This window comes from Gopherus evgoodei, chromosome 7 (assembly GCF_007399415.2).
Source record: "Gopherus evgoodei ecotype Sinaloan lineage chromosome 7, rGopEvg1_v1.p, whole genome shotgun sequence".
Taxonomy (NCBI): Eukaryota; Metazoa; Chordata; order Testudines; family Testudinidae; genus Gopherus; species Gopherus evgoodei.
Window position 1 is genome coordinate 14,665,752 of NC_044328.1, and position 27,198 is coordinate 14,692,949.

At 40.3% G+C, this 27,198-nt stretch overlaps 1 protein-coding gene across 3 annotated transcripts in view; it reads right to left on the reverse strand.

Annotated features, from left to right (window-relative positions):
• Positions 1–27,198, reverse strand: part of GFRA1 (GDNF family receptor alpha 1) — a 213,988-nt gene that overhangs the window by 79,416 nt on the left and 107,374 nt on the right. For all 3 annotated transcript variants that reach the window (XM_030570968.1, XM_030570969.1, XM_030570967.1), the window contains one exon: positions 4,883–5,222. In XM_030570968.1, the coding sequence (XP_030426828.1) occupies positions 4,883–5,222 (340 nt within the window). The remainder of the gene's footprint in view (positions 1–4,882; positions 5,223–27,198) is intronic.

Below are 27,198 nucleotides of genomic sequence, written 5' to 3' on the forward strand. Positions count from 1 at the left end.
CAGCCATAAGATGGGGTATTGCTCTCCATGAGTACATGGTCAGGGAATGAAGCAATGTCAGTATCAGTCTCCACAACCCCTGGTAGAGTGGGTCAAGCATGACTGTCTTCACCAGTAGGTCATCTGCAATTGGGAAGGGAGGAGACATGTCGTACCTCCAGAAAGGAGATAGAAGTGCTGCTGCACTTTGGTATGCTCCCACAATGCCACCAGTGCACTCCACACTAGTGCTGTACCTCTGCATACCCACACCCACAAAATAGTGGGTCCATGAGCCAGAAGAGAGCCCAAACTTTCTGAACTGAAGTTTGTATGAAAAGGAATGCAATAGGAAACCTGCTAAGAAATCAATTTTCATTCTAGCGCTGACTGTAGCTTTGGGCAATGGTAATCGCAATTTTACCAAGCTGGATTGTGCAGTGATGTAATAGAAAAGGCATAAAATCAGGGCAAGATTAATGAAATCTGATTAAATAAAATACTATTAAACAACTTAGTTGCTGAGATGACATTTGACCAGAGCTGACAACAATCACTGAAGTAGTAATGGCAGCACTTAGGCTGCAGCAGGGCATATTAAGTGTAAGCATTAGGAAAATCTTTATGGGACAAATCCACCCCACAGACACTGAATGCAGTGGAACCTTGGCTGAAAATACAGAGGAAATACCATTGTTCCGCTGGGAGGTATGGCAGGCAGGATGGAACTCTTGAGAAGCTGTACACAAGGAGGAAGGGGCTTGGGATTGAAGTAAAGGACAGGAGGCCAGCTGTTTTAGGACTATGTGCATCCACAGGTCTAAACATACAGGATGCACAGAAACCCAACTTGTAAGGTATAGTAGCAGTGCACAGTGTCAAGCTATGGGGTTGGAGAGAGAACTCTTCCCTGACCCTTTCTGAGATATTCAGTTCAGGGACTGAGTGTGGGTAGCATTTGGTCCTATAACTGAGAACAGTTTGGGCACTGGAAGTAGCTGCCAAGAGAGGCTGTGGAGTAAGTCCCTGGGAATAGGAATCAGATTAAGGCTTGAATCACATTTATCAGGGATGGTTTATGAATAGTAATAAATAATAATAATAAGAAGAAAATCAATCCTGCCTGGCAACATGGCAGGTAGACTAAGTCATCACATTAATCTCATCGAACCCAAGTCAATTTATGAGATGGACATTTCATCCTAACAAAAATAACTGTCCTGCTTATCAAAATAGTAAATACAAAATTAAAAATTAAGAAGTAAAACAGAACATATACAGGCAGTGGAGCAAATTACAAGCGGATGCCAATAAAGTCTCAGACCATTTGGAAAGACATTACCACATCTAGTTTTAGACTCCTCCAAATGGGTACTGAATGTCACTGAAAACTGTAGAACCAATCAAAAACAGTGGAACTTTTAATGTGGTTCACTGTCTACTTACTCAAGTAGGATACTGTCCATTCAACGGTGACAAGAGCTCTAGAAGAAGTCCGTGGATTTGAGTTTCCCATTAATGGGATATGCTAGAGGCCAGTGAACCTTAACATTTTCCCCCCCACAATCTTCCACTCCCCTTGAGTATTCTAAGTACATACTCTTAGCAGGAAGCAATGTGTTTGTGTGGTGAGGACTGAAAGTCAAGACTCTTGGATTCTATTCCTGGTTCCAGTGGTGATTTACTATGTAACTTGGGGCAAGTCATTTAACTGTTCCTTATTTTATCCATCAGTATAATGAGTATAATATAACCCTATTACCCAGGGTTAAAATCAGGATAAATAATGTTGGAAAAACATTTTGAGAACCTGGTGAAAATGCACTTTCTGAATGCAAATAGAACAGGAGTACTTGTGGCACCTTACAGACTAACACATTTATTTGAGCATAAGCTTTCGTTATTATAACTAGAATAGAGAACCCTCTCTACTTCTTAGTCCATTAGTCCCTACAGATCATAATTCTCAGAATCAGTGGCCTTGCCCCATTTTTCAGTAGAGGCCAGAATCTTGGCACCAGTAGCATGGTAGAGGGGCCAAAAGCTACCTTAACAGGCGGCTGGGGATTTTCCCTGCATAGGAATCCTTGGGTGTTGAAAAGCTAAGGTAGCTAGCTCTATGTCACTCACTGCCTGCTCTCATAATGAAGAGTGTGTGCTGCATTCTGGGTACACTGAGCAGCTGGAATGGCCCTGTCGGGGGCATTACAACATAAGAAAGGCCATACTTGGTCAGACCAAAGGTCCATTTAACCCAGTATCCTGTCTTCCAACAGTGGCCAATGCCAGCTGCCCCAGAGGGAATGAACAGAATAGGTAATCATCAAGTGATCTATCCCCTGTCACCCATTCCCAGCTTCTGGCAAACCGAGGCTAGGGACACCATCCCTGCCCATCCTGGCTAATAGCCATTGATGGACCTATCCTCCATGAATTTAGCTAGTTCTTTTTTGAACCCTGTTATAGATTTGGCCTTCACAACATCCTCTGGCAAGAAGTTCCACAGGTTGACTGTGTGTTGTGTGAAAAAATACTTCCTTTTGTTTGTTTTAAACCTGCTGCCTTTTAATGTCATTTGGTGACCCCTAGTTCTTCTATTATGAGAAGGAGTAAATAACACTTCCTTATTTATTTTCTTCAAACCAGTCATGATTTTATAGACTTCAATCTTATCGCCCACATTAGTAATCTCTTTTCCAAGAGGAAAAGTTCCAGTCTTATTAATTTCTCGTCATAAGGCAGCCATTCCATACCCCTAATAATTTTTGCTGCCCTTTTCTGAACCTTTTCCAGATCCAATACATCTTTTTTGAGATGGGGCAACCACATCTACAAGCAGTATTCAGGATGTGGGCATACCATGGATTTATATAGAGGCAATATGATATTTTCTGTCTTATTATCTATCCTTTTCTTAATGATTCCCAACATTCTGTTAGCTTTTTTGAGTGCCGCTGCACACTGAGTGGATGTTTTCAGAGAACTATCCACAATGACTCCAACTACGATTGACACAACTTAGAGCAGACCATAGACTATTCCAATCTGTCCTTGGGGAGGCACAAGGGCCAGAGAGGGAAGAAGGCTATTTATGCCCACCCACCTTCTCAGGTGCACAGAGCAGAGCTCAGGCACACTTTAGGATCCAGCCCAAAGGTTTAATAATATAATACTATAGTGAGGCCTCATAGTCATATTAATTATTTCTATAAAATATACTCCAGGGCAGTTAAAATACATATGAAATGCTCTCAAATAATTTACTGCAGTATCCTTGACTTCTTAAAATGTTTCTTTTCATTGCTAATTCACGATATTTGGGTAATACACATTGGGATCTACCCACTGGCAATTAATGAGAATCTAGTGTATAACTTTTTTAATACAGCATTAGTACAAGGGCTTTCTGATATAAACATACAGAATATAACTGGAAGTATGAGGTTTCCTAGAGGCACAGAAGGCCCTGTATGCAGCAGAACCAGTGCAGGGAGTTTGCTCAAGACATGAGGAACCCTTCTGCCCTGCAAAACTATGTCCCCTGGGGGCACCCATTGCCCAGGTACACAGAGGAGGAAGAGGGCTGGGAGTCGGACCAGTGGATCAACAACTACCGATACATCAGTCAAACACAAATATCTATGGGAATACTGAGGGGGAACAAAACAGTCCCAGGCCTACTGCAGCTCTGAAACTGCAGCAGGAACAGATCCATACCCTGAGAGGGAGGATTCCCACACTGTGCAGAAAAACCCCTATGAACAACATGCATGCTAGGGCTGTGAATAAGGTCCTGGCTATGGCTATTATCCAGTAACACAAGGGTGGGCAAACTATGGCCTACGGACCAGATCTGGCCCTTCAGGGCTTTGGATGTGGCCCATGGGATTGCCATCCCTGTGGCCCCGCAGGCCCCGCGCTGCTCCTGGAAATGTCCGGCACCACATTCCTGCATCACCTGGGAGAACGGGGGACGCAGAGGGCTCTGTGCGCTGCCCTCCCCTGCAGGGACCATCCCCCGCAGCTCCTATTGGCTGGGAATGTGAAACTGCAGCCAATGGGAGCTTCGGGGGAGGTACCTGCAGGTGAGGGCAGCGTGCAGAGTCCTCTGCCCCCCGCCACCCTTCCCCAGGGGCTGCAGGAACATAGTGCTAGCCACTTCTGGGAGCAGCGAAGCACGGCGCAGAGCCAGGGCAGGCAGGCAGCCTGCCTGAGCCCCGTTGTGCACCGCTGCCACCCTAGAGCTGCTCCAGGTAAGCAGCGCTGGGACGGAGCCAGCACCCCAAACCCGTGCCCTGAACCCCGGTCACACCTTGCATCCCCCACATGCCCCAACCCCTTGCCCTGAGCCCTTCCTGCACATTGCACCCCCTCCCACACCCCACACCCCCTGCCTCAACCCTACATTCATGGCCCTGCATGTAATTTCCCCATGCAGATGTGGCCCTCAGGCCAAAAACTTTGCCCACTCCTGCACTAACAGTTACACTACTATTCATAAGCAATGTCAGAGTGTTCAAATATTATTAAAATTTCCCATCAGCTCTTGCAGCTTGTCAGTTATGAAAAAAATATTCTAAGTCATCATTTCACGAAGACACGTGAAGGAAAGGTTTCCAACAAAATTTCGTAGGAAAGAGATTTCTGTTTTTATATCTTTCCTAGGGGGGTAAAAGATCATTCCATCATGCAGTGAGTAGTTACGGTTTCTGAGAAAACATATATACTGTAACCAGATGCAGACTTTTGTTGTTCAGTTAAAGATGTCAAGTCTCCTCCCCCCCCGCCCCTAACCGTCCTGTTCCCTGGTGGAAATTCTGATTCGGAGTCTTGGCAATTTCAGCAGCTCCAAAGGTTCTCCCTGCTACCTCATTAATCACTTCACTGCCATGTGCTATCTTACCTGCAGATGTAATTCTTCTTGCAGGAATCTTGTAAATTCAAGCAGTTTGGTTTCTCCTTGTCTTCATATGAACACACAGGAACAATAGTCTGCCGTCTCCTTTCTGTGCAGGCTATGTCTCGACAGGAGCAGAAGAGCATCCCATAGCTGTGCTTTGGGGGAACTTTGTCAAAAAATAGCCGGAGAGCCTTATGACACTTCCGCTTGTTGCAGATTTCATTAGATGTACTGCTGGTACAGGGGGTTATATAAGCAGATCTGAACCTCTTGCAGGTATCATTTAGGTTACAGGCTTTCGCTGCATCCAAACAATTGTTCCCCTTTGAAAGTGCTGGCTCCACTGTAAAAAATAAGAAATACATTGGGTTTATATTGTGTTACAATGTTTGTATCTATTTCACAGTTAATGAGACCTTGAGCATATATTTGTCAGCTAAGAAATCTTGGCTGCCAGAAAATGTGTCCACCTCTTATGTTTCTTTGGCTCATAATTTAATGAGAGAGAAAGTGTATGAGCATATGTTAAAATTATAATGGTGGAAAATGAAGGATGACTAAAGTCAGTAGCATTGCACTTTATCTTCCTTGTAAAACAAATACAGTAAAAGCATGTTGAGCTAATTAATCCCTGGTGTAACGCCATTAAAATCAATGGAGTTGCAACATGGACAAAAAACTGTCCACTGCGAAAAAACACATTAAGACACAGGTTACTGTTTAGTCATTTCTCCAAAAACTGTATAACTACCATTCAATAACCACATCAACAACCATACTGCCCAACCCTTAAAAAGTTTATCTACTCATTCTGCAGAATTTACAGACTACATGCTTACTAATACAGAGTTTACAAGGTACAGAGTCCACAGAACTTGAAAAGTTAGCATGTGCAGTCAACGCTTATTAGCTCTGTAAGCCCATCCTACACACCTTGTAAGCTCCATGCTCACCTCTACAGAGCTAGCAAGATAATCTTAAAAGGACCATAGGTGCACCCTGAACCTTACAAAGTCTTTGGCGGTTACAGTCAGTGTTAAAGACACGGGCTAGCACAAGGATACAAAGCTATGGAAATGTACAGACTAAAAACCTCATTAAGGTAACTGTGAAAGTTGTAAGGAACTATACAATATGCAAATTTAATAACATTTATCTGAATATTAAAGTTTTCTAAAACCCAACCATTTGACAATGAAGAAAACTGGAGTTAAGGGTAGACAAATAATTTTAACTGCCATAAATAGTCAGGACCCACCCAGCACTGTAGATTCAAGAAACAGTCACAACTCCCCATTATGCATCATTTCAGTTGCAAGCATGAATAGCAAAACAATGTGGCAAGTTCTTAAACGGTAATAGGGTCGCTGCCTCCAGAGCATGGGGTGGCCTGCAGCATCTCTGCCTCAGTTTCAGGGCTCCTCAGTAATTCACAAAGGTTTTCTTGTAGGCAATAGCTTAGACTGCTTTATTACCGTGCATAGTTCCAGAATAAAATACTCAAAAGTTCATATATTCATCCGTTCCTTCTTCATCAAGCCCCTCACATGTCCGACTGCCTGGAGTCTTTCAAGCTACTCCGAGGCAGAGCTAGCCAAATTCTGGGATTTCTATATTTATGAATTTGCTTTCATTCTACTTTGGAAGAGGGGCCTTCCTGCTCCTGAAGCCCACAGCAGCCTTCTCCAGGCTGCTGCTGAAATCTCTCCCCTCTCAGAGCCTTTTCTACTCCAAATGCATGACTGGGTCACATGATCCTCTTCATTTCCCCTCACTGGGGGAGGAGTGTTGACTGTGGCACAAGTGAGGCTAAGACTCATCAGCCTTTATATGGCCAGTCACTCAGTGGCAGTATGATACAAAAAACCAACACAGTACACTACCATCTCCCATACCTACATCTCTGAGGCCTGATGCAACACAAAAGTAGCAAACACTAGATCTATTTTCAGTCCAAGTATATGTTCTAGTCACAGTAGAATAATTTTACATTGCACATTCCAAGCCTTTCTTCATCCTAATTTCCTGTGTAGTAAATAGATCACCATTGTTTGTGTCTTATCCTCCTCATAAAATGCAAAAACCTATACAGATACAACATTGCACTATAAACCAAAGGAACCAATCAGGTCTTACATTCATTCAACGTCTGAAGTTTAAACACTAAATCTAGATGAGAGATAGTATAGTCAAAACATAACACATGATACAGACCACACAGACCAACTTCAGATCTCCCTTACAGTAGGGTAAATCCAGAACTGCAGTGATTTCATTGGAGTTATTCTGGATTTATACCACTGGACTGGAAATTGACCTTCAGCATCACTATCCTGATTCTGATCTGACTTCACAGAATATCAGAGTTGGAAAGGACCTCAAGAGGTTATCCAGTCCAACCCCCTGCTTAAAGCAGGACCAGTCCCCAGACAGATTTTTACCTCAGTTCCCTAAATGCTCCCCCCTCAAGGATTGAACTCACAACCCTGGGTTTAGCAAGCTAATGTGCAAACCACTGAGTTATCTCCCCCTGGAAACACAAAAAAGTGTTGATCTAGTGCAAGTGAGATTAGAATCAGGCCCTATCATAGTACATCAGACCATGTATACTTAGTTTAGAGAGAAAGGGAGGTTTTTTGTTGCATACTGGACTGGGTCTTAGGAGATCTGAAGCTGATTCCCACTTTCTGACAGACTTACAGTGAGACCTTGGGCACGCTATCTACATCTTTTTGTGTGTCTCTTCCCCATCTGTAAAATGGGGATAACATAGCTCCCGATCTGACAGATATGTGAAGAAAAATTAATGCTTTTAAGGTGCTCAAATACTATGGGGATGAAGCCATAAAAGTATATAAATAGCAAGAGCTCAGTTTTTTGAAAAGCTAATTCCATATGCAGATGAAGCAAGTTGTGACAGGTCCATAGAATATATAATATTTTAATTAAAAGGACATAATTTTAATTATTCCAAAGTCTTTGGAACAGACACTAAACCAAAATGTGCCACTATTGTCACCGAGGAGACAGTAGCCAGCACCACAGACTTCAGGTTGCATTATAATAACAAACTATAATAACAATTTTCATCACTTTCAAACATTTGGTGTTTGGATAATCTTAAGATTATAATAATGTTAAAATGTTGTACTACATCAGCATATAATTATAACCTTTACTTTAAAACTCAGTTTCTTCTTTATTTATCATCTAGAATTATATGCTAATCCACGTATAATTACCACATAATCTGTAGGGCATATAATTATGCAATATATGCATAGTACATACTAATTATGATGTGATTACAGAGTAATTACATGCTTATTTGTGCCTGGAAGGCAAATGTTATACTGAACTGTTTAAACTAGGATGTCCTAGGATAAGCAGTTGGTATGAATCTGTGGACGAGTTCTGAAATGATATATGCCAAAACAAACATATAATTCACTACAGTCTAAAGAATTATTTAAAAATAAGAAAGAAAAAAGAGGTGAATATACCACTCTATTGTGTTTACAATCATGTATGTTATTTTATTAAGGGTCCAAAACATGATAAATGCTGTTATGGAATTAAAAAGTGCTTTAAAGATTAGCACTTGGGGGACAAGAAAAAAATCAAAAGTGATATTTTTAATGATTTTCTTAAAATATATAAGCCAAACACAGTGATAATAAAACGGTAGTGAAAGTTATGCTGAGTGAAAGTTGCACTGGGTATAAACTGTTCAGAAAACTACTGTGATATTTACACTCAGTCAAAGGCATTACACATTTTATGTCCAACCTGTAACTTACACTATTCTGTGTGTCACCTCTCAATATAGCACAGAGATTTACTTTTTTACTTTACGGCTGCAACAGCCTGAATTTTGTCACTTGCCTTTTGTCCTTTCTATTTTGCTACTTGTGAACCCAGCTACAGTATATCTATCACAATATTATATATAATCAACTTTTTTTAAATTAATACTTACATTAGAGTAAAAGTAGTATGCAATCAGAATCAACAGCGTTTGTATTGAATATGAACATGTACACCAAACATGCTCATGAATGCCAGATTTTCCTGAGCCTTTAAATCATGTATATTTAATTTAAAATTTACAAACTGAGCCTACTTATGTTTTATTTTACATTGTGAAAGTATCATGTAATTATCCTCAACTCCTTTGGCAACTACAAACAGCATAGTACTTACTGTAAAATTTCTTCCAGTTTATTTGCATGGTAGTAACATTTAAGGCCACAATTTCAGCTAGCCTCTCTTTTGTGAAATGTAAATTATGAAGACAAGTAGTAATCTGACTCTTATCCAATATTAACTATGTGATACATTTTAGGTTCAAAAGACAAATAGTTTACATCTTACTTTCTTTATCATTATTACAGGTATCACAGACTCAGGCCAGAAAATCCTCCCCTTTTCCTATACTGTCAGTCTTTCATCCTTCTTGCATCTAGTTTTCACTCTGCACCTAGTGAAGCTTTGTGGTTGTCCAGGAAGGCGTTGACTAACACCCATTAATTCAGTGATGTGCTGGCAGAAGTGCTTCGTAGATCCTGGGAGCCCCTATTAAAATTTTTGCCACCTAACTCAAAGGACATTTGAGATAATTTCCCTGCCTTTGATAGATGTGTTTTGCAAAGAACATATAACCTAAGTGTCAAAATTAATTTTAGAATAAACAAAATGGACACTTAGATATTAATTTTCTTATAGTACATAAACAGCAATTTACAGTGGTTGCCATTAAAATTACAATTGCTCTTTGCAAGTAATTAGCATTATGAGGCTATTCAGCGTACTTAGCACAGGGAATACTGCAATCTTTGCGATAAATGTTAATTAGGTGAAAGGGAACACTGTGAAATGTTATTGGTGACTACTTTGGGTTGTTCCTGCATAGCAGAGTGGCACAGTGCTGCACGTAAAAGCCAAAGGTTGAAATTGTCTAGCAGGATAAGTAAAGGAGCAAAATCTGATCCTGCGGCAATCACCAATTTACTCACATTTTGTAGAAGGAATAAGAACAAAGAAGGGAGTGTGAGGGTACATTTGTCAGTGGCATGCAAAGGTTGCAACTAAACCACCATCTAGTCAGACAATGTACTGCCAATCCCAAGTGTACAGAAATAATGGGTCAAGTCTCCAAAAATCATGAGACTGGCTTTAAAAATCATGAGATATAATTTTGGGATTCCATTTGTCTTCTTTCTCAGCTTTTAGATACACACGCAAGTCACATTTTCATGCTTTTTCTGCAAACTTGAGAGCTAGAAACTTACCTTTAAAAAATTAAGGCTGAGATTCTCACACAATCACTTGCTTCTAGGAGCTGTGCTTTAAGAAAAGCACCAAATGTCACCAGACTCATGTTAAAACTGTAAGAGTTGGCGACACCGGATATACCCATACTCTGCATAATGCCCCCTTTGTTTTAGCCTGCAATCTGGAGAGTAAGGAAGCAGAGGGAACAAGGGTCTGGAGACTTATCACTGCACAATGAGGTTGAATATAGTTTAAGTCTGTTTCATGTCTGCCGCCCAGAATAATGAACAAGGCGTGAATTTACAATAGCTTTGTGGCCCTGTAAATATGTAAAAGATGTAGCTAGGAGAAAACAGGGATATAGGATATCCTATCCTATCTCCTAGAACTGGAAGGGACCTTGAAAAGTCATTGAGTCCAGCCCCCTGCCTTCACTAGCAGGACCAAGTACTGATTTTGCCCCAGATCCCTAAGTGGCCCCCTCAAAGATTGAACTCACAACCCTGGGTTTTGCAGGCCAATGCTCAAACCACTGGGCTACCCCTCCCCCACTTAGAAAGTAGAATCATAGCATATCAGGTTTGGAAGGGACCTCAGGAGGTCATCTAGTCCAACCCCCTGCTCAAAGCAGAGCCAATCCCCAGACAGATTTATGCCCCAGATCCCTAAGTGGCCCCCTCAAGAACTGAACTCACAACCAGGGATTAGCAGGTCAATGCTCAAGCCACTGAGCTATCCCTCCTCCCGGATGGTAAGTAATATGTGATAGCTTGCATTTGTGGCTAGAATGTAAAGCAACACATGAACAACTCATGATCTAGAATGGGGCTTGGCTACAAAAACTAATGAGCCAATCACAGAGTGCAGGACATGATGTGGAGTTGAAGTCGCATGCAGCAGTTTGTTTTAGAACGTGTATATAAACTGACTAATGATTTTGTACTTTGGACTGGTACCCTGTACCCACCTCCTATACCTGAACCCGATGAACTCAAGTGTAGTTTGACTGTATGTCAATAAAGAATCGCAGCGATGAGTCCAAAGGGGAACTGATTTCTTGGATTACTGAGAACTGGATAAAGTGTTCTACCAGAACCGGATGAGGTATTCTGGATATGCCAAGTGGAAAAGGCCTAGGGAGGAATCCCAACATAGAGAACGCTTACAAGTTACCTGTGCTCATTTAGGTCTTGATTGTACTCCCATTAAAGTCAATGCAAACATTCCCACTATCCTGAATGATTTGGGATCAAGCCCATAACGCCTTTGTTCATATTTGCATTAGAGTACAATCACCTTTTAATCCCTGCTATGAACAGAATGAAACATTATGGAAATGTAATTCTCCTTTCACTATTGAAGAATACAGGTTTTCCTCCAAATTTTGACTTTAGTCACACTAGAGTAAAGCTTGGTTAAATCCGTTAGATTCACTAGAAATTAGTCTGGATTTACAACAGTCTAACTAAAAGAAGAATTTGGCCCATTATTCCTAGTTTTACCTCTTTCCCCCAAGGTGTCTTATACAGAGAGGAAGAGAGATAATGATAAAGGGCAACTCTACACTTGAAACACTGCATCGGTATAGCTGTAGCGCTTTAATGAAGACACTCTACGCTGATGGGAGAGAGCTCTCCTGTAAGTGTAGTTAAGCCATGTCTGCGAAAGGCAGTACCTGTGTAAGTGAGAGAAGCTTTCCTGCCAACATAAAGCTGTCTACACTGGCACTTATATAAGTATAACTACATCACTTGGGGTGTGGATTTTTCGCACTCCTCAGCAATGTAGTTACACCAAAGTAATTCTGCTCAGAGTTAGAAGCTGCTAAACAAAGAAACTTGCAGAAGCTGCTAACTGATCCAGTCATGGTTTCTCACAAATTGCAGCAATGATTTCAACCCTATCCTAGAGGGATTTAGGATGTGAAGTTCCTCCTAGTGTGTAACACAACACTAGCATCTGGAATGAATTATGCACCAGAAGGACCTTATACAAAATAAATCCCTCTGGAGAAGAGATCTCCGGTCATTCCATATACAATTCACGCACTGTATTGAATCAGAGGCTGGTTTTGTGGTGTGGAATGCTCTGACCAAGGTTTCAGCTGAGCTCTTCTCATTAATTTCCCCTGGACTATTCAGAGTGACCTTATATTACTGTATATGCTGCCCAGCTATTCCATTCGCTATTTTTTTGATTTAGTCAGATACTAAGTGGACAGAACTAAGACTGAAATTGTACATGCAGCTATATTGAATAAAATGTGAAAATATTACAACGTACATCATCTGCATGATAAGAGATTTACTGCACACAAAGTTCACAAGACAGTGCGAGACAGGTCACCAAAGCTTTGCCAATTTACAGGGTAACTTTCAGCATTTCTTTTTATTACTGCAGAATTAAATTCACAACTTGTTTCCTCTTTTCCTCAGCCTTGATTAATTACCATGTTAACATAACTACTGTTCTCCCTCTTATAATGGGCTCACTCTAAAGTGCTGCCCCAGCAAAATAAAACAGGAAAAAGCTTCCAGCTCTTTGCTCTAGTATTGCAATCCTTTCTGAGCTCACTAGTTTTCAAGTTTATGTTCCATTCCAATAAAGCATGCATGAATATAATAGCAAATCAGATAATACAAGGTTGTGACCCTTGTAATTGATCCTTGAAGCTTCTTTTTGCTTTTTCCAGTGACGTGGTAAAAATTACACTTAAATGTGCTTGTTGACACTTGAGAATTCACTCTGTTGATCATATAACTGTTTCACAGAGATTATATTACATAATGATGAATTTTCTACTGCCCTTTTTTCTCCCATACCTACAACCCCATTAAGCATTAAGCTGTAAGCAAACCTCCTCTGGGGAAAAATTGGAAGACTAGAAAATCAAAGAGCCAAATCCTGTAATCCTTTTTCAATCAAAGTTCTCAATCACTTCAGTGGGAATTTTTTTGCTGTAACACATGAGTAAGCTCTTCTATATATGGGGCTAAATCTTTGCTAATATTTTAAAAAATGAACCCTAATCAAAACGGGTTCCAAAATCAAATATGAACCATACCTATCCTTTCCTGTTATGGGTATGCATTTTAAAAAAATACAGACCATGTTACATCACTGAAAATATATATCTATAGTCAATGGTTTCCAAGTCACATGACCACCCATGTGAAGTAATTAATAGTTCTCTCTCAGTAAATGCAATCGTTATATTTTTAATTAACCTTTTCAACCTTCTGCACCTTTTACTTTTGTTATACATTAAATCTTTGCAGTTTTTCAGTTATGTTTGATTAGGTTTTAAACAATCACATGAAAAATAGTCTTTAGATTTAGTCAAGCAGTCCTTATGGTTACAAATAAGAAGGTATTATAAATGTTGATGCAATGAGGATTATAATAAATCAAATACAGGATAGACTCTCTGAACTTTGTGGCTATGTTCCCACCTCATTTTTGTTCTGGCTGCTTACTGTTATTTAATGGCTTTGGCTACCAGGAAACTGGCTTTTGAAAATTCTCTCTCAACTTAATTCTAATTACTCTGTATAAATCATACAATGATCAATTATAAAAATCTTGGGTTCATGCATTATTTAAACTTAGCATTTGAATCCTCATGGCAGAAGTGCAGGAAATTCCTACGCCCTCCTCTTTGCACACTAACAACTGCTTTATATCTGTAGTGGTGCCAATTACTGAAAAGTAGGGGCCAGACCTGCTCTCAGAATAAATCTGGAATAACTCCATGGACTTCAACTGAGAGCAGAATTTGGCCCCAAATATTTTTTTCTAGACATACTAGCTTAATGTTCACTATATATGAACATCAGGGATCAAATTCTTCTCTCACTTACAATGGCATAAATCCATTGTACTGATCCACTGAGCTCGACTGAGTTTCACCAGATTTACACCGGTGACACAGAGTATGTTCTTTTTTTTATTAAGATGGCATATATTGTATATACAAATGTTTATAATTTAAAGAATTATTTTGTAAATTATTTTCTCATGTGATCTTTCAAATGCTAAGAGACATACTTAGTAGCTGATATAAAAAAATCAAAATATGTTTTATTTAACGTAAGGCTGATTCCAAGATAACTAAAGGTCAAATTTCTTTGAAAAAATAAGTCTGATATGAGTGCAGCAGATACTAAAAGGAAATGATCTTTCACAAAGACAAGCAAAATATCCAAACATTTTTCAGTAATGCCATAAAACTATAATTGGATTTCAATTTAGTAATAGACATCTTAAGACAGACCATTCTAATAATCTAATTATGTCTTATGCGACTATGCCAGATACTATCCTACTGTTCTTTGACTTTTTGTATTCAGTTCAGTTTCATACAACCATATTTGCTATAATACGTAACTGTAGTATTTTGAAATTTGCAAACAGATACTTTTAATGCTACAATGACATTCCAAAGATGGCTTGTTGGCAAAACTGACATTTTTTTTCAGTTTTGCTTTTTCATTATACAACAAAGTTGTTAACATGTATCAAGAGCTGTGTGAAAAGTTTCACATGGGAAGTGAATGCCCACAAATGTTGGGCAAATATAAATAAATAAAAACACGTATTAATTTTCACACTGAAGGAAAAAAACTATATTCGGCAGCAAAACTGTCTTTCACATAGTGGAAGCAAAGTGTGCATATCAAAATGGAAGGAGAAGCTGAAGTCCAAAGGACGAATTCTACTTGCTGCAAGAGGCAAGGTCTAGAAGTCTTCCAATTTATATAACAAATGGAGAACACAAGTTAAAACTTTCAAAAACAGGACCCCAACCATATGTTCCTAACTCCATATTTGGTTACCAAATTGGGTGGCCTGATTTTCAAAAATGCTGAGCATCCAGCAGTTCCCACTGACTTCAGGAATTAGATGGTTTTGACAAGAAATTATTAAAGAGATTCATCTTGTGTCCCAATGCTAGCTTCTTCGAGATCCCAACCTGCTTACTTCATGCTTCAGTAAAGGAGTTACATTTTAAACAGAATGATAACTTTTTTTTTATGGTTACCACCAAAAATGCATATTGCACTTTATAAAAACATGTGACTTCTCCTCCTGTGGAATTGTACTGTAATACAATATGGCCTGTCCCTGTAATGGAAAAGCTTTCCCACCAAATATATACACAAGAAAAGAGCCAAAAAGGAGGATAGCTATTTAGAATTTTGGTCATTTTAGCATTCTCAGGGGAGGAGGGCTCCCCAGCCAGCAAGCTCAAATCTTTAGCTAAGTTTTTTCACTATTAACCTGATCCTGAATAAATAATAGTAAGTAATGTATGATGTAGTACGTTAGTACTTTATTGCAACTTTGCCGTAATAAAAATATTTATAAATAATTAAATTAAATAAAATGGAAGGGGTAAAAAGTTCCCAAGTTACATCAAAAGTTCTTTTAAAGTTCAAGGGTGGGATTTTCTAAAGTTCACAATGGAACTTAGGGCTCCTAACTCAGTTGGGTGCTTTTGAAAATCCCTCCCTACGAGCCTAAGTTTGGGGTCCTATTTTTTTTAATATCTCAACTTTAAGTGTTAGAATGGAAGTACCTCAACCACACACTAGCTGACCGATTCAGGGAAAGGTTGCCTGATAATGAAACATGGTGGGTAGAAACTGAACCTGATATGTGTGAAGAAGTGATGCATGGGAGGAGAGAAGCGAGCAGCAGAGGTCTAGGAACCTACCATGATGATTAGGAAGGTACTTCTTCCCCCTACCCCATCTGATGACTGTGCTGAAGTGAGGAGGAAATGCGCATGAGAGGTGATCAGAGGAGGGCCCTTTACTGACTGAGAGTTCCAGATGTATGCAGTGTAGTTTGAGCCACGTTGGTCCCAGGATATTAGAGAGACAAGGTGGGTGAGGTAATGTCTTTTACTGGACCAACTTCTGTTAGTGAGAGATACAAGCTTTTGAGCACACAGAGCTCTTCCTCAGGTCTGGGAAAGTATTCTGAGCATCACAGCTAACTACAAATTAGAACAGATTGTTCAGCATAAGTAGTTACGTTCAAAGGGACCATTCAAGGAAATTGTTGGACCATTCAAGGGAGAGTGGCCTGTCTCAGCGCTCTAAGAGCACTAGACTCAAAGAAAGCTGTTGACTGAGATGCAGTCTATAAGACATATGAGTTAGATGCTCAGTTTCTCCCTAGCTGCCTGCCAATCAATTGTGGATTAACCACCCAATCTCCTATCAGCACTTCCCTAGGGTAATGAGGTGGGTGGACTCACAAGGCCAGATCCCTGGAACTGATTAAATTTCATTCAGTGCAGGACCTGGAATGGAGGTGGAGAGATGGTTTGGAGTCTTCTTTGCACTCTTCTAAATCAGAGTCTTAATTTGGTGGTGGTGATGGGGGTGCTGAATTGAAATTCAGGCTAAGGGTTGCTCTAAAGGGTTGCCAGCTAAAATGAGCCTCTTGGGCACCTGCTCACCCAGTCAGGGGTGACCAGAGCACAGCCAGCTCCAGTCAAACTCTGAGTCATAACGCCTCAAACACCTGGAAAAGAGACCATATATTGTTCCTGACTGACCTCTTAGGTCAGCTCTCAGTTCCTCTTACACCACCAAAGTGGCATAGAAGGGATGGAGCCAAGGGCCATAATCTGGCCCACAATCTCCACCAGAGACAGGAAGGGCTGTTATGCAGTTGCTTCCAAGGGAGAGGAACAGGAAACAGCCTGTGCAGGTCTGGAGTCAGGCAAAATCACAGAACTTCCCTGGGCTCTTCAGCTGTACGGGAATCTTTAGTATGAATAAAGCCCCAAGAGATCAGCAGCATTTAGACTCATCATTTATACATAAGGGAAGAAAGTAAAGGATGAAGGGAGAGGGCTTGGTTAGGGCATGGAGTAAACTCAAAAGAAAAATACTATAAATGGCAAAACTGGCATTTCTGTTTGATCATTCTCGTTTATTCTCTTGTTCTGAACTGGGCTCGAGATTACACCTGTTGATGGCCAGCCACTGGCGTAGTTGTACGTTATCCCACTGCAGACAGGAAAACTCAATAAACCTTGATTTGCACCAGGAAAGATTACTCCAGCTTGACACTGGGGTAAATTGCCATCAGTCCAACAGTGGTTTATAGAAGCTCTGCATGTCCATATTAGGGGTTTGCATCAGTTCAACTATGCTATTGCTCACTGCTGAGATCTCTAACTGGGGCAGATACTCAAAGTAGGAAAGTCTTTAAAAGGAACGCTATCATACTTACTTTGTGCTATTATTCATTTTGGAAGAAAAAAAAATCAGAGGAGGGAGGCTTGGGGAAGTGAGTGAGAATCAAACCTGACAATAACAGCCAAAGTGATGAAAAGAGAGAAACATGAAAAATATTAAACATGGAGAAAGAAGAAATCTCCTTTCCCACACTACCCACGGGAAAGCCCTTCCTTTCCAAAAATTCTTCTTCAGTTTGTCAGGTAGAGGAACATGCAGCAGTATTCATGACAAAAGGAATATCAGTAAAGGGACGAAGAGAGACTAAAATCGCAGTTCTAGTAGCACCAGCAGAGACAGGAGCAGATGCTGTAATCATGACAGCAGCAGTAGAGGTGGGGCTAAGATTGCAATCATGGCAGCAGTGAGAGCACTAGAGTCATAGAAAGCAGCAAATACCATAGCCGCTATAGGGACACTGCATTATCCCCCTTTTCCTATTGCTAACTGTGGCAGTTATCTGTCCTATTTACTGAACAATCAGATTTGCATTCCACTAATCTACCACCAGCTGTTCTTTTCACTGCTAATTTGGCCAATATACTCCACCTGAATATAAATAAATGCAGTGTAATGTATTGCAAGTTATCCACTGAGGTCAATGATATTGGTTACTTTTGTCTATTCATAGATTTCTCACTGATCCGCTTCAGTGAGCTAGAGTAAGCTTTAGTTACTTTGTATTGGGACTTTAAAAGCCGGTGGTCAAGCAAAAAAGGTACACTGATGCAGGTGTATTTAGTGGAAGACAGGGAAAGAAGAGACTTTCAAACATAGTAAGTTACTTGAATGATGTTGTGCTTATGATTTAGTGTTGAAATAACAATGGCCACTGCTCTATTGTGCACATGCTGAAGATAGAACAGTATAGAACAAAAATAGAAGTGAAGGGGAGGGACGGATATATGATGCACATTACCCTTCTGTATATATTTTTCCTGTTTTTCATTAACCTGCAGCTGCTTAGCTAGTTTCAAATCAATTAAACCATATGCTTGCCTATCTCTCTGCTCTAGCCTCCTTTCACTCCTCTCTTCGCTCCACAAAAGATGCATGACCACCTGCTCCCTTTATAGCCTTCTCCAGCTCTCAGTCCTCTTCCCTGCAGCACATGATGCCCAAAGACTGCCCTCCTTGACCCCGATCTGGGATGCCATTACCACCTCTCAAAGTCCTTTCTTAAAATATACCTCTCCTAGATTTATAAAACATCACCCTTCCCTCAGACAATGGTTAACAAAATAGGTGATAGAAACAATCAGGGATCTGATGTGTTAATTTCATGCTCAGTAGCTGACTTGGTGTTATATCCCATCCCTCATGCCTCAGTTGCATGTGTCTATTTAAGGCTTGATCTAAAGTCTATTGCAGACAATACTTCTACTCCCACTGACTTCAGAGGACTTTGGATCAGGGCCTTTGGCCCCAATTCTGCACGTGCTTAAGTCCCACTGAAATCAACTTAAGCATGTGTTTAAGTGCTATCCTGAATCGGGCCTTACATTCAACTCTCCTGACCAGAGTCCTTGTCTTCAAGGAACAAGAGTAAAGGACTGTCAGTGGTTTACACATAAAAACAGTCATAAAAAAATAATGGTACATGTTAGGCAAGTTTAATATAATAATAAACTGAAGTTAATTACTTGGTTTACTGGCACTAAATTAAAATAAATAGCCTCTTAATTGGTGATGACTGAAACTCAACAAGTAAAATAATAATTTACATTTATATATCCTATTTCACACACCACAGAAATGCAGCCACTTTTGGAGTGGAGAATTGCAACTTCACAGCACCAGCAACTGCCTAAGAGATTTTAGGAGGGGAAGTGAACAATTCACCAATCTAAACTACAGGAAGAATTTAGTTACCACATTATTATTCTTCAATTTGGAATTTTTTTCAGGATCGTGACCCTACACGTCCATTCAGGTGAAAAGCGCTACTGAGGTTCTAATAATCACACGTTGCCTGGACTTCAATTATTACGCCTCATCTGAGTGATTTCACCACCAATATAGTGCCTATCATGCTGGGGCACTGAGGTTTAGTGGTGATTTAGAGGGACTATTGCAAAACTGGTGAATCACAAAAATACTTTCTTGAAACAACAAGACTTTCTCTGGAAGGCCGTTAAAATATTGACCATGCTCAGATTATGAGAATTCAGCTGAGCTGATGATATCTACTGTGTCCCAGCTGGGATCCCAGCTGGAGGTATGCTGTTGCTATATGAGATTACTAGCAACTTAGGTATGTTATCCTACTAGTAAAATGTCTAATGACAATAAAAATTCACTATTATAATGTTTTACAAATATATTACGTCATAGTATTCATATATTCCCCTTGCAAAAGAAATTAAAGTCTGTTCTATCTGTACCTTTCTAAATGCTAGGCTTCAGTATTGAGAACTTCATTCTTGACTACACATATAATCTTCATATATTTAGTAAAAAAACAGCTGCAAATTTAAAGGCTTGGGACCCAAATTAAACCTTGAATTTTAAAATTAGTATTAGTACTAGAGGTGTAAAAAGTGCACCCTACCAATATACTGAAAAAAATAATCAAACTGTCCAAATCCATTCTGTGCCATGGCACAGTATGTGTATTTCCACCATTAATAACACCAATTCCTGTTCTACAAGGTCTTGGTAAACCAAAGATCCTTTCCACACATTCACTAAGTGAAACTCCAATAAAATAGTATGGTTTCACCTGCATTTCAACAGCATGAGTAAAAAGTGAGATTAAGAATGCCATTAAAAGAAAAAAAGAGACCTTAAACAATATGAGTCATGATAATCTATTAAAGCAAAATACTGTAGAGAGGAGAGATTTCCACTGTAGGTTAGTGTGTCAGTAAATACATAAAATATAGAAGTCCCACATAGTTGACATTTGAAGAACAAAGTTATCCATCAATGTCTTGGCAGAGATCGATCAAACAGAATGCTACTACTGAAAACCTAATAGTATGATGGTAATAACGTAGCCATAAAACCTCTAAGTCTATAATTGACTGCTTCCACTTCAAGCTAACATGTCTGAAACAGTGACTAATGTTCACCTAAAGATTTCACTTGCATTGAATGACAATGAGTTACACCTCACACTATTTTCAGTAAATTGCTTATGTTGGATAATGGCCAAGGGACAGGAGCCAGAGGGAAAAAAGCCCACTCAAGTATAGACATTCACATGAAGACTGGTATGCCAGTCTCAAATACACGATTTATCCTTTTGAACAAAATGTAAGATTTCTCATCTGGCTGTAAATTAAAACAAAAATACTCTATTTCACACAGCACCTATGTAACCTAAACAGAAATATTCTATTGTAAAAGGACCACGAGCCCCTGAATATAAGAGTAACAAAAGAAAAACGTAGTTCATTGAATTGGGCTCCATAACAAACATTTCTTAAATAACAAAAATGATATAGTGTTTTTGGGAAGAGAAAAACAACAATACACGTTGTTGAAGAATCAGTAGTGACTGCACAGTTAGTTTTGCACTTAAAGGTGAGTTTGGCACCTGAAGTATGGATTCAACTATTTTGTTACATATGAAAAACATAGTGTACCCTCCCCAAAATTGCATCACTTACTCTTTGAATACAGAATAATTTTGTGAGAATTTACAAGTAAATTATAGGCCAGATTTAACTTTGCTACAGCGGTGTGAATACAGAGTAACTCTGCTGAAGCCAATGGATTTAATGAGAGTGGTATGAAACCAAAGCACCACTATGTATTTCAGTAGAGTTATTCTATCTTTACAGTTTGCCTGCATAATTGAAAGTAGAATCTGGCCTCTCTCTTTAAACTATTCAGATGATACATTTTTTTATGGCTTAAGTTCATTCTGCTTTCCTGAATTAAAGTGTTTATATGTTTTCCTGAATCAGGGCCTCTGTTAGTGAGACAACTAGACTTGTAAATTTCTTGATGCCAAAATCAGGCATTTCAATTTGCTTTGTAAGTTTCACTATCGCTAAAAAAATTTAATTAAAATGTCTGGTACTCTCTAATGGACCATGCACATATGTCAAATTACTCTGCGGCCTTTGATATATACTTAAAGGTTATTGGCTAGTCTTATTGATGTATTTTTAAAGAGCTAACTATTGATTAATAATGTTTCAGTATTAATATAACCACTTTGTGTGGATCAAGAAACATCAATAGCAGAAACCCATATTTATCCACAAATTAACTGTAGACAGATCTGTTACTTTAAGGCAAATGGGGTGCACCCATTCACTACTTTACAAGAAGGATGAAACAACTATACTAGTGAAGATTAAAGCAAAACAGTCCTATTTTTCCAGTTGCATACAATGAATGCAATTCATGACTTCATGTCCCAGTGGAGCTGTTGGAGATGATATAAAGCACAAGACCCAACTCGCCTGAATTTTTGACACACTGACATTTGTAACTTTACCCGAGGATAACATTTCATAAATTGGGATTTCAATTGGTTCAAATGCTGAGCAAAATAAAATGTAAATTATTTTTTTCATATAGGACAAGATTCTGGGGTACTTCATGCTTTCCATAATAGAAGAGGGGGCTTTGGTTCAGACCCATATATTAGAAATGGATACTAATTTTACAAGTCTAATTGAATTGTTGAAAAAAATGAACAAACTAGGCTCTGGTCCTGTACATTGATCTATATGGGCAGACCTCTTCACACACGCAGAGCACCATAGTCATCAACATGGGTCCATGCAGGTGCAGAGTTCTGACCATGCAGATTAGTTGAAGGTTTGGGACTCTTGTTAATAGGGTTGTTGGTTTTTTTTTGAGATGTTTGAAAATAATAGTGATCTGTGTTTGTGTATGATGGATCATCACACAAATAGGTAATTGGAAGTGAAAATTTGCCTGCAGCTGAAAAGTTCAAAGTTGTTTATCTGAAACTATAATTCTCTGAACCGTGTGAACAATATATTCAAAGACTAGATCTCTTAGGAAAGAGCAGCATACAGGAAAGGTAAACCTCATATTAGACCCTGATCCTGCAAACACTTATGCACATACCCATTTTTATGCCATTATTTGTCCATTTGAAGTCCATGGGACTACTCAGGTACTTTAAGTTCAGTATGTGCATACGTGTTCGCAGGATGGGGGCATTAGAGTTCAAATTTTAAGGATCATGTTTACTACTCACAGAATGAAGCTATTACACTCAAAAAAGTTACAATAAAATTATTTCTTAAAATCTCCATTTTACTATACATTTGATGCTTTATAGTAATATAGTGTCTTGCATCTGAGGATTTAAAATGCTTTAATAAAGATGCCTAAATATTATGCCCATTTTATAAAAAGGAAGCCAAGGAACAGTTGAAATTAAGAGCAACCCTGGCATGTGTCTCTATTCTTTTAAAACTAAACAACAACACTGCCTTGACAAAATACCCATTGGAGGGGTAGTAGGTACACATGTAGCTAAATAAAGCATTAGTAAAGATTAAAGTGCCAGCAAAGAATCACCACCTACTTGCAGAATATTTTTGAAGGTTTGCACCAATGTAAATCCTTATATTAATAGAGACATAGGTTTTAACTGTAACTATTTAACTACATAGATGTACACTGATGTAGTTAAACCTGTGCAAACCCCTAATGTAGATGAGCTGCACTGATGCAGTGAGGCCTACATGGGTCTGACTTAATCTAGTAAATTGTATTAGTGTAATTACACCAGCGATAAATCCTTTAACATAGACATGCCCAATGTCAATCACTCTATGGCCTGGTCTACACTATGCGTTTAAACCGAATTTAGCAGCATTAAACCAATTTAACCCTGCACCCGTCCAAACAACGAGGCCCTTTATATCGATATAAAGAGCTCTTTAAACCGGTTTCTGTACTCCTCCCTGACGAGAGGAGTAGCGCTGAAATCGGTATTGCCATGTCGGATTAGGGTTAGTGTGGCCGCAAATCTACGGTATTGGCCTCCGGGCGGTATCCCACAGTGCACCATTGTGACCGCTCTGGAAAGTGATCTGAACTCGGATGAACTGACTAAGTAGACAGAAAAAGCCCCGTGAACTTTTGAATTTCATTTCCTTTTTTGCCCAGCATGGAGCTCTGATCAACAGAGTGGCGATGCAGTCCCAAATCCAAAAAGAGTTCCAGTATGGACAGTACAGGAGATACTGGATCCGATCGCTGTATGGGGAGACAAATCTGTTCTATCACAGCTCCGTTACAGAAGACGAAATGACAAAGCATTTGAAAAAATCTCCAGGCTATGATAGACAGAGGCCACAGCACAGTGCTGCGTGACAAGTGTAACAGAAAGCCAAAGAATCAAATGGACGCTCATGGAGGGTGGAGGGGGTACTGAGGACTCCAGCTATCTCACAGTCCCCGTAGTCTTCGAAAAGCATTTGCATTCTTGGCTGAGCTCCCAATGCCTGTAGGGTCAAACACATTCGTCAATTTCCCCCCTCGACCCCTGTGAAAGAAAAGAGAAAAAAATCATTTCTTGACTTTTTTCAATGTCACCGTATGTCTACTGCATGCTGCTGGTAGACGTGGTGCTGTGACACTGAACAGCAGCATTCTCTCCCCTCCCCTCCCCGGTGGCAGACGGTACAGTACAAAATGACTGATAGCCGTCCTCATCATCCTGTGAGTGCTCCTGGCTGGCCTTGGTGAGGTCGGCCAGAGGCGCCTGGGTAAAAATAGGAATGACTCCCGGTCATTCCCGGCAGATGGTACAGAACGGCTGGTAACTGTCTTCATCATAGCAACTGGGGGCTGAGCTCCATCAGCCCCGCCCCCCCCTTTCACGTCTAAAGAAAAGATTCTGTACTGCCTGGACTATCATAGCAGCGGGAGGCTGGGCTCCTGTCATAAACAGATAGCTAAGGGTTAATGTCTCTTTCACCTGAAGCACCTGACCAGAGGACCAATCAGGAAACCGGATTTTTTCAACTTTGGGTGGAGGAAATTTTGTGTCTGAGGTCTTTTGTTGTCTGTCTGCCTGCTTTCTCTGAGCTTTGGAGAAGTAGTTTCTGCTTTCTAATCTTCTGTTTCTAAGTGTAAGGATAAAGAGATCAGATAGTAAGTTATATGGTTTCTTTTCTTTGGTATTTGCATGAATATAAGTGCTGGAGTGCTTTGATTTGTATTCTTTTTGAATAAGGCTGTTTATTCAATATTCTTTTAAGCAATTGACCCTGTATTTTGTCACCTTAATACAGAGAGACCATTTGTATGTATTTTTTCTTTCTTTTTTATATAAAGCTTTCTTTTAAGACCTGTTGGAGTTTTCTTTTCTGGGAAATTTCAGGGAAATTGAGTCTGTACTCACCAGGGAATTGGTGGGAGGAAGAAATCAGGGGGAGATCTGTGTGTGTTGGATTTGCTAGCCTGATTTTGCATTCTCTCTGGGTGAAGAGGAAAGTGCTTTTGTTTCCAGGACTGGGAACGGAGAGGGGGAGTCACTCTGTTTGGATTCACAGAGCTTGTGTCTGTGTATCTCTCCAGGAGCACCTGGAGGGGGGAAGGGAAAAAGGATTATTTCCCTTTGTTGTGAGACTCAAGGGATTTGGGTCTTGGGGTCCCCAAGGAAGGTTTTTCAGGAGGACCAGAGTGCCCCAAAACACTCTAATTTTTTGGGTGGTGGCAGCAAGTACCAGGTCCAAGCTGGTAACTAAGCTTGGAGGTTTTCATGCTAACCCCCATATTTTGGACGCTAAGGTCCAAATCTGGGACTAAAAGTTATGACATGGTGTGCAGCGGTTACGGGATACACAAAAGCTCCATCAGCCCCGCCCCCCCCCCCTTTCACGTCTAAAGAAAAGATTCTGTACTGCCTGGACTATCATAGCAGCGGGAGGCTGGGCTCCTCTCCCCCGCACCGTTTAATGTCCTGCCTGACTATCACAGGAGCGGGAGGCTGCCTCCCCCTCATTTTATCTCACTAAAAAGTCAGTGTTTCTTATTCCTGCATTCTTTATTGCTTCATCACACAAATGGGGGGACACTGCAACAGTAGCCCAGGAGGGTTGGGGGAGGAGGGAAGCAACGGGTGGGATTGTTGCAGGGGCACCCCCTAGAATGGCATGCAGCTCATCATTTCTGCGTGATCTGACACAGAGCAGCTGTGCTCTCTGGTTCTCTGGTACACTGGTTCTCTAGTACACTTGCCCCATATTCTAGGCAGGACTGACTATTTTTAGATAAAACATCAAGGAGGAAATGACCCGGAGAGTCATTCCCATTTTTATCTTTGCGCCCCCGGCCAACCTCAGCGAAGGCCAGCCAGGAGCACCCATGACAGCAGCAGACAGTACAGAACGACTGATAACAGTCATCTCATCGCCAATTTACAGTGGAATGGCAGACGGTACAATAGGGATGGTAACCATCTCTGCTACCTTGCAAAGGCAAATGAATGCTGCTGTGTAGCACTGCAATACCGCGTCTGTCAGCAGCATCCAGTACACATACGGTGACAGTGACAAAAGGCTAAACGGACTCCATGGTTGCCACACTATTGCGTCTGCCAGGGCAATACAGGGAAAAAGGGCGCGAAATGATTGCCTGCCATTGCTTTCACGGAGGAAGGAATGAGTGACGACATTTACCCAGAATCACCCGCGACACTGTTTTTGCACCATCATGCACTGGGATCTCAACCCAGAATTCCAATGGGCGGGGGAGACTGCAGGAACTATGGGATAACTACTCACAGTGCAATGCTCCAGAAATTGACGCTAGCCTTGGTACATGGACGCATACCGCCGAATTATTGTGCTTTGTGAGGCCGCATGCACTCGACTTTATACAATCTGTTTTACAAAATCGGTTTATGTAAAATCGGAATAATCCTGTAGTGTAGACGTACCCTATTTTATACAGAACATTTTTAATCCATCAGAAAAAAGACCTAAAATTTAATTTATTTTAAACTCAACAATGTTATGAATTTAAAACTTTAACATTAGGTGTTTCATTGTGCCACATCTCGTTATATCAAACCATAAGCTATGTGCCAAAGGATGACACGACAAGCTGCCATTTGATGAGTTTTGCTGAACATTTTTTGATGATCTTTTTCATCAGAACAGGTTCTTTAAAATTAGCAGTGGGTCTTCTTGTTTGTTTCCAAGAATATGTGAAATCTATTGGTGATGTCATGGCCATTGAGCAATAAATATTCATGGCCTGAAGGGCCAGATTCACTGTACGCCTTCCTTGCTTTGTGCAGCTTTGGTGAGGCACAACCCTAAACCCAGATTAACTAGTCAGTTAAACCAGATTTACAGCTATTTTGTGTCACTAGAGTGGTGCAGAGCAGCTGGAGCATTCAGGTAAATCAGGCCCTGAATATACTGGGTTCTGTTTTATATTTGACCAAACACAGAACCAGCCATTCTCCCATGCAATTTAACCAAGGGCACTTAAGGCAACTATAGGGCCTTGTGAAGTCCTCCCACATTCCCAGAAGTTCAGAGCTCCACGCTGTGATGAAACTGTCCTTACATACAGAAGACCTCAAGGCCTACCCTTATCATAGTGTATGACTAAGCACCAACCTAACACACCTATCCCATCATTTATCCCAGCCCTGTACTAAAGGCCCTCTATTATCTGCATGAGGTACCCGCCCACTGATACCACTGTGTGCTTCTTGTAAATGAAGCAATCCCAGGGGGTTCTGAGGTAGCAAGAGGAGAAAGGGGTAGGGAGAAAGAGAATAGGTGACAGCATCCTTGCTTCTTAGCAGCACAGCAAATGGTAACCTAC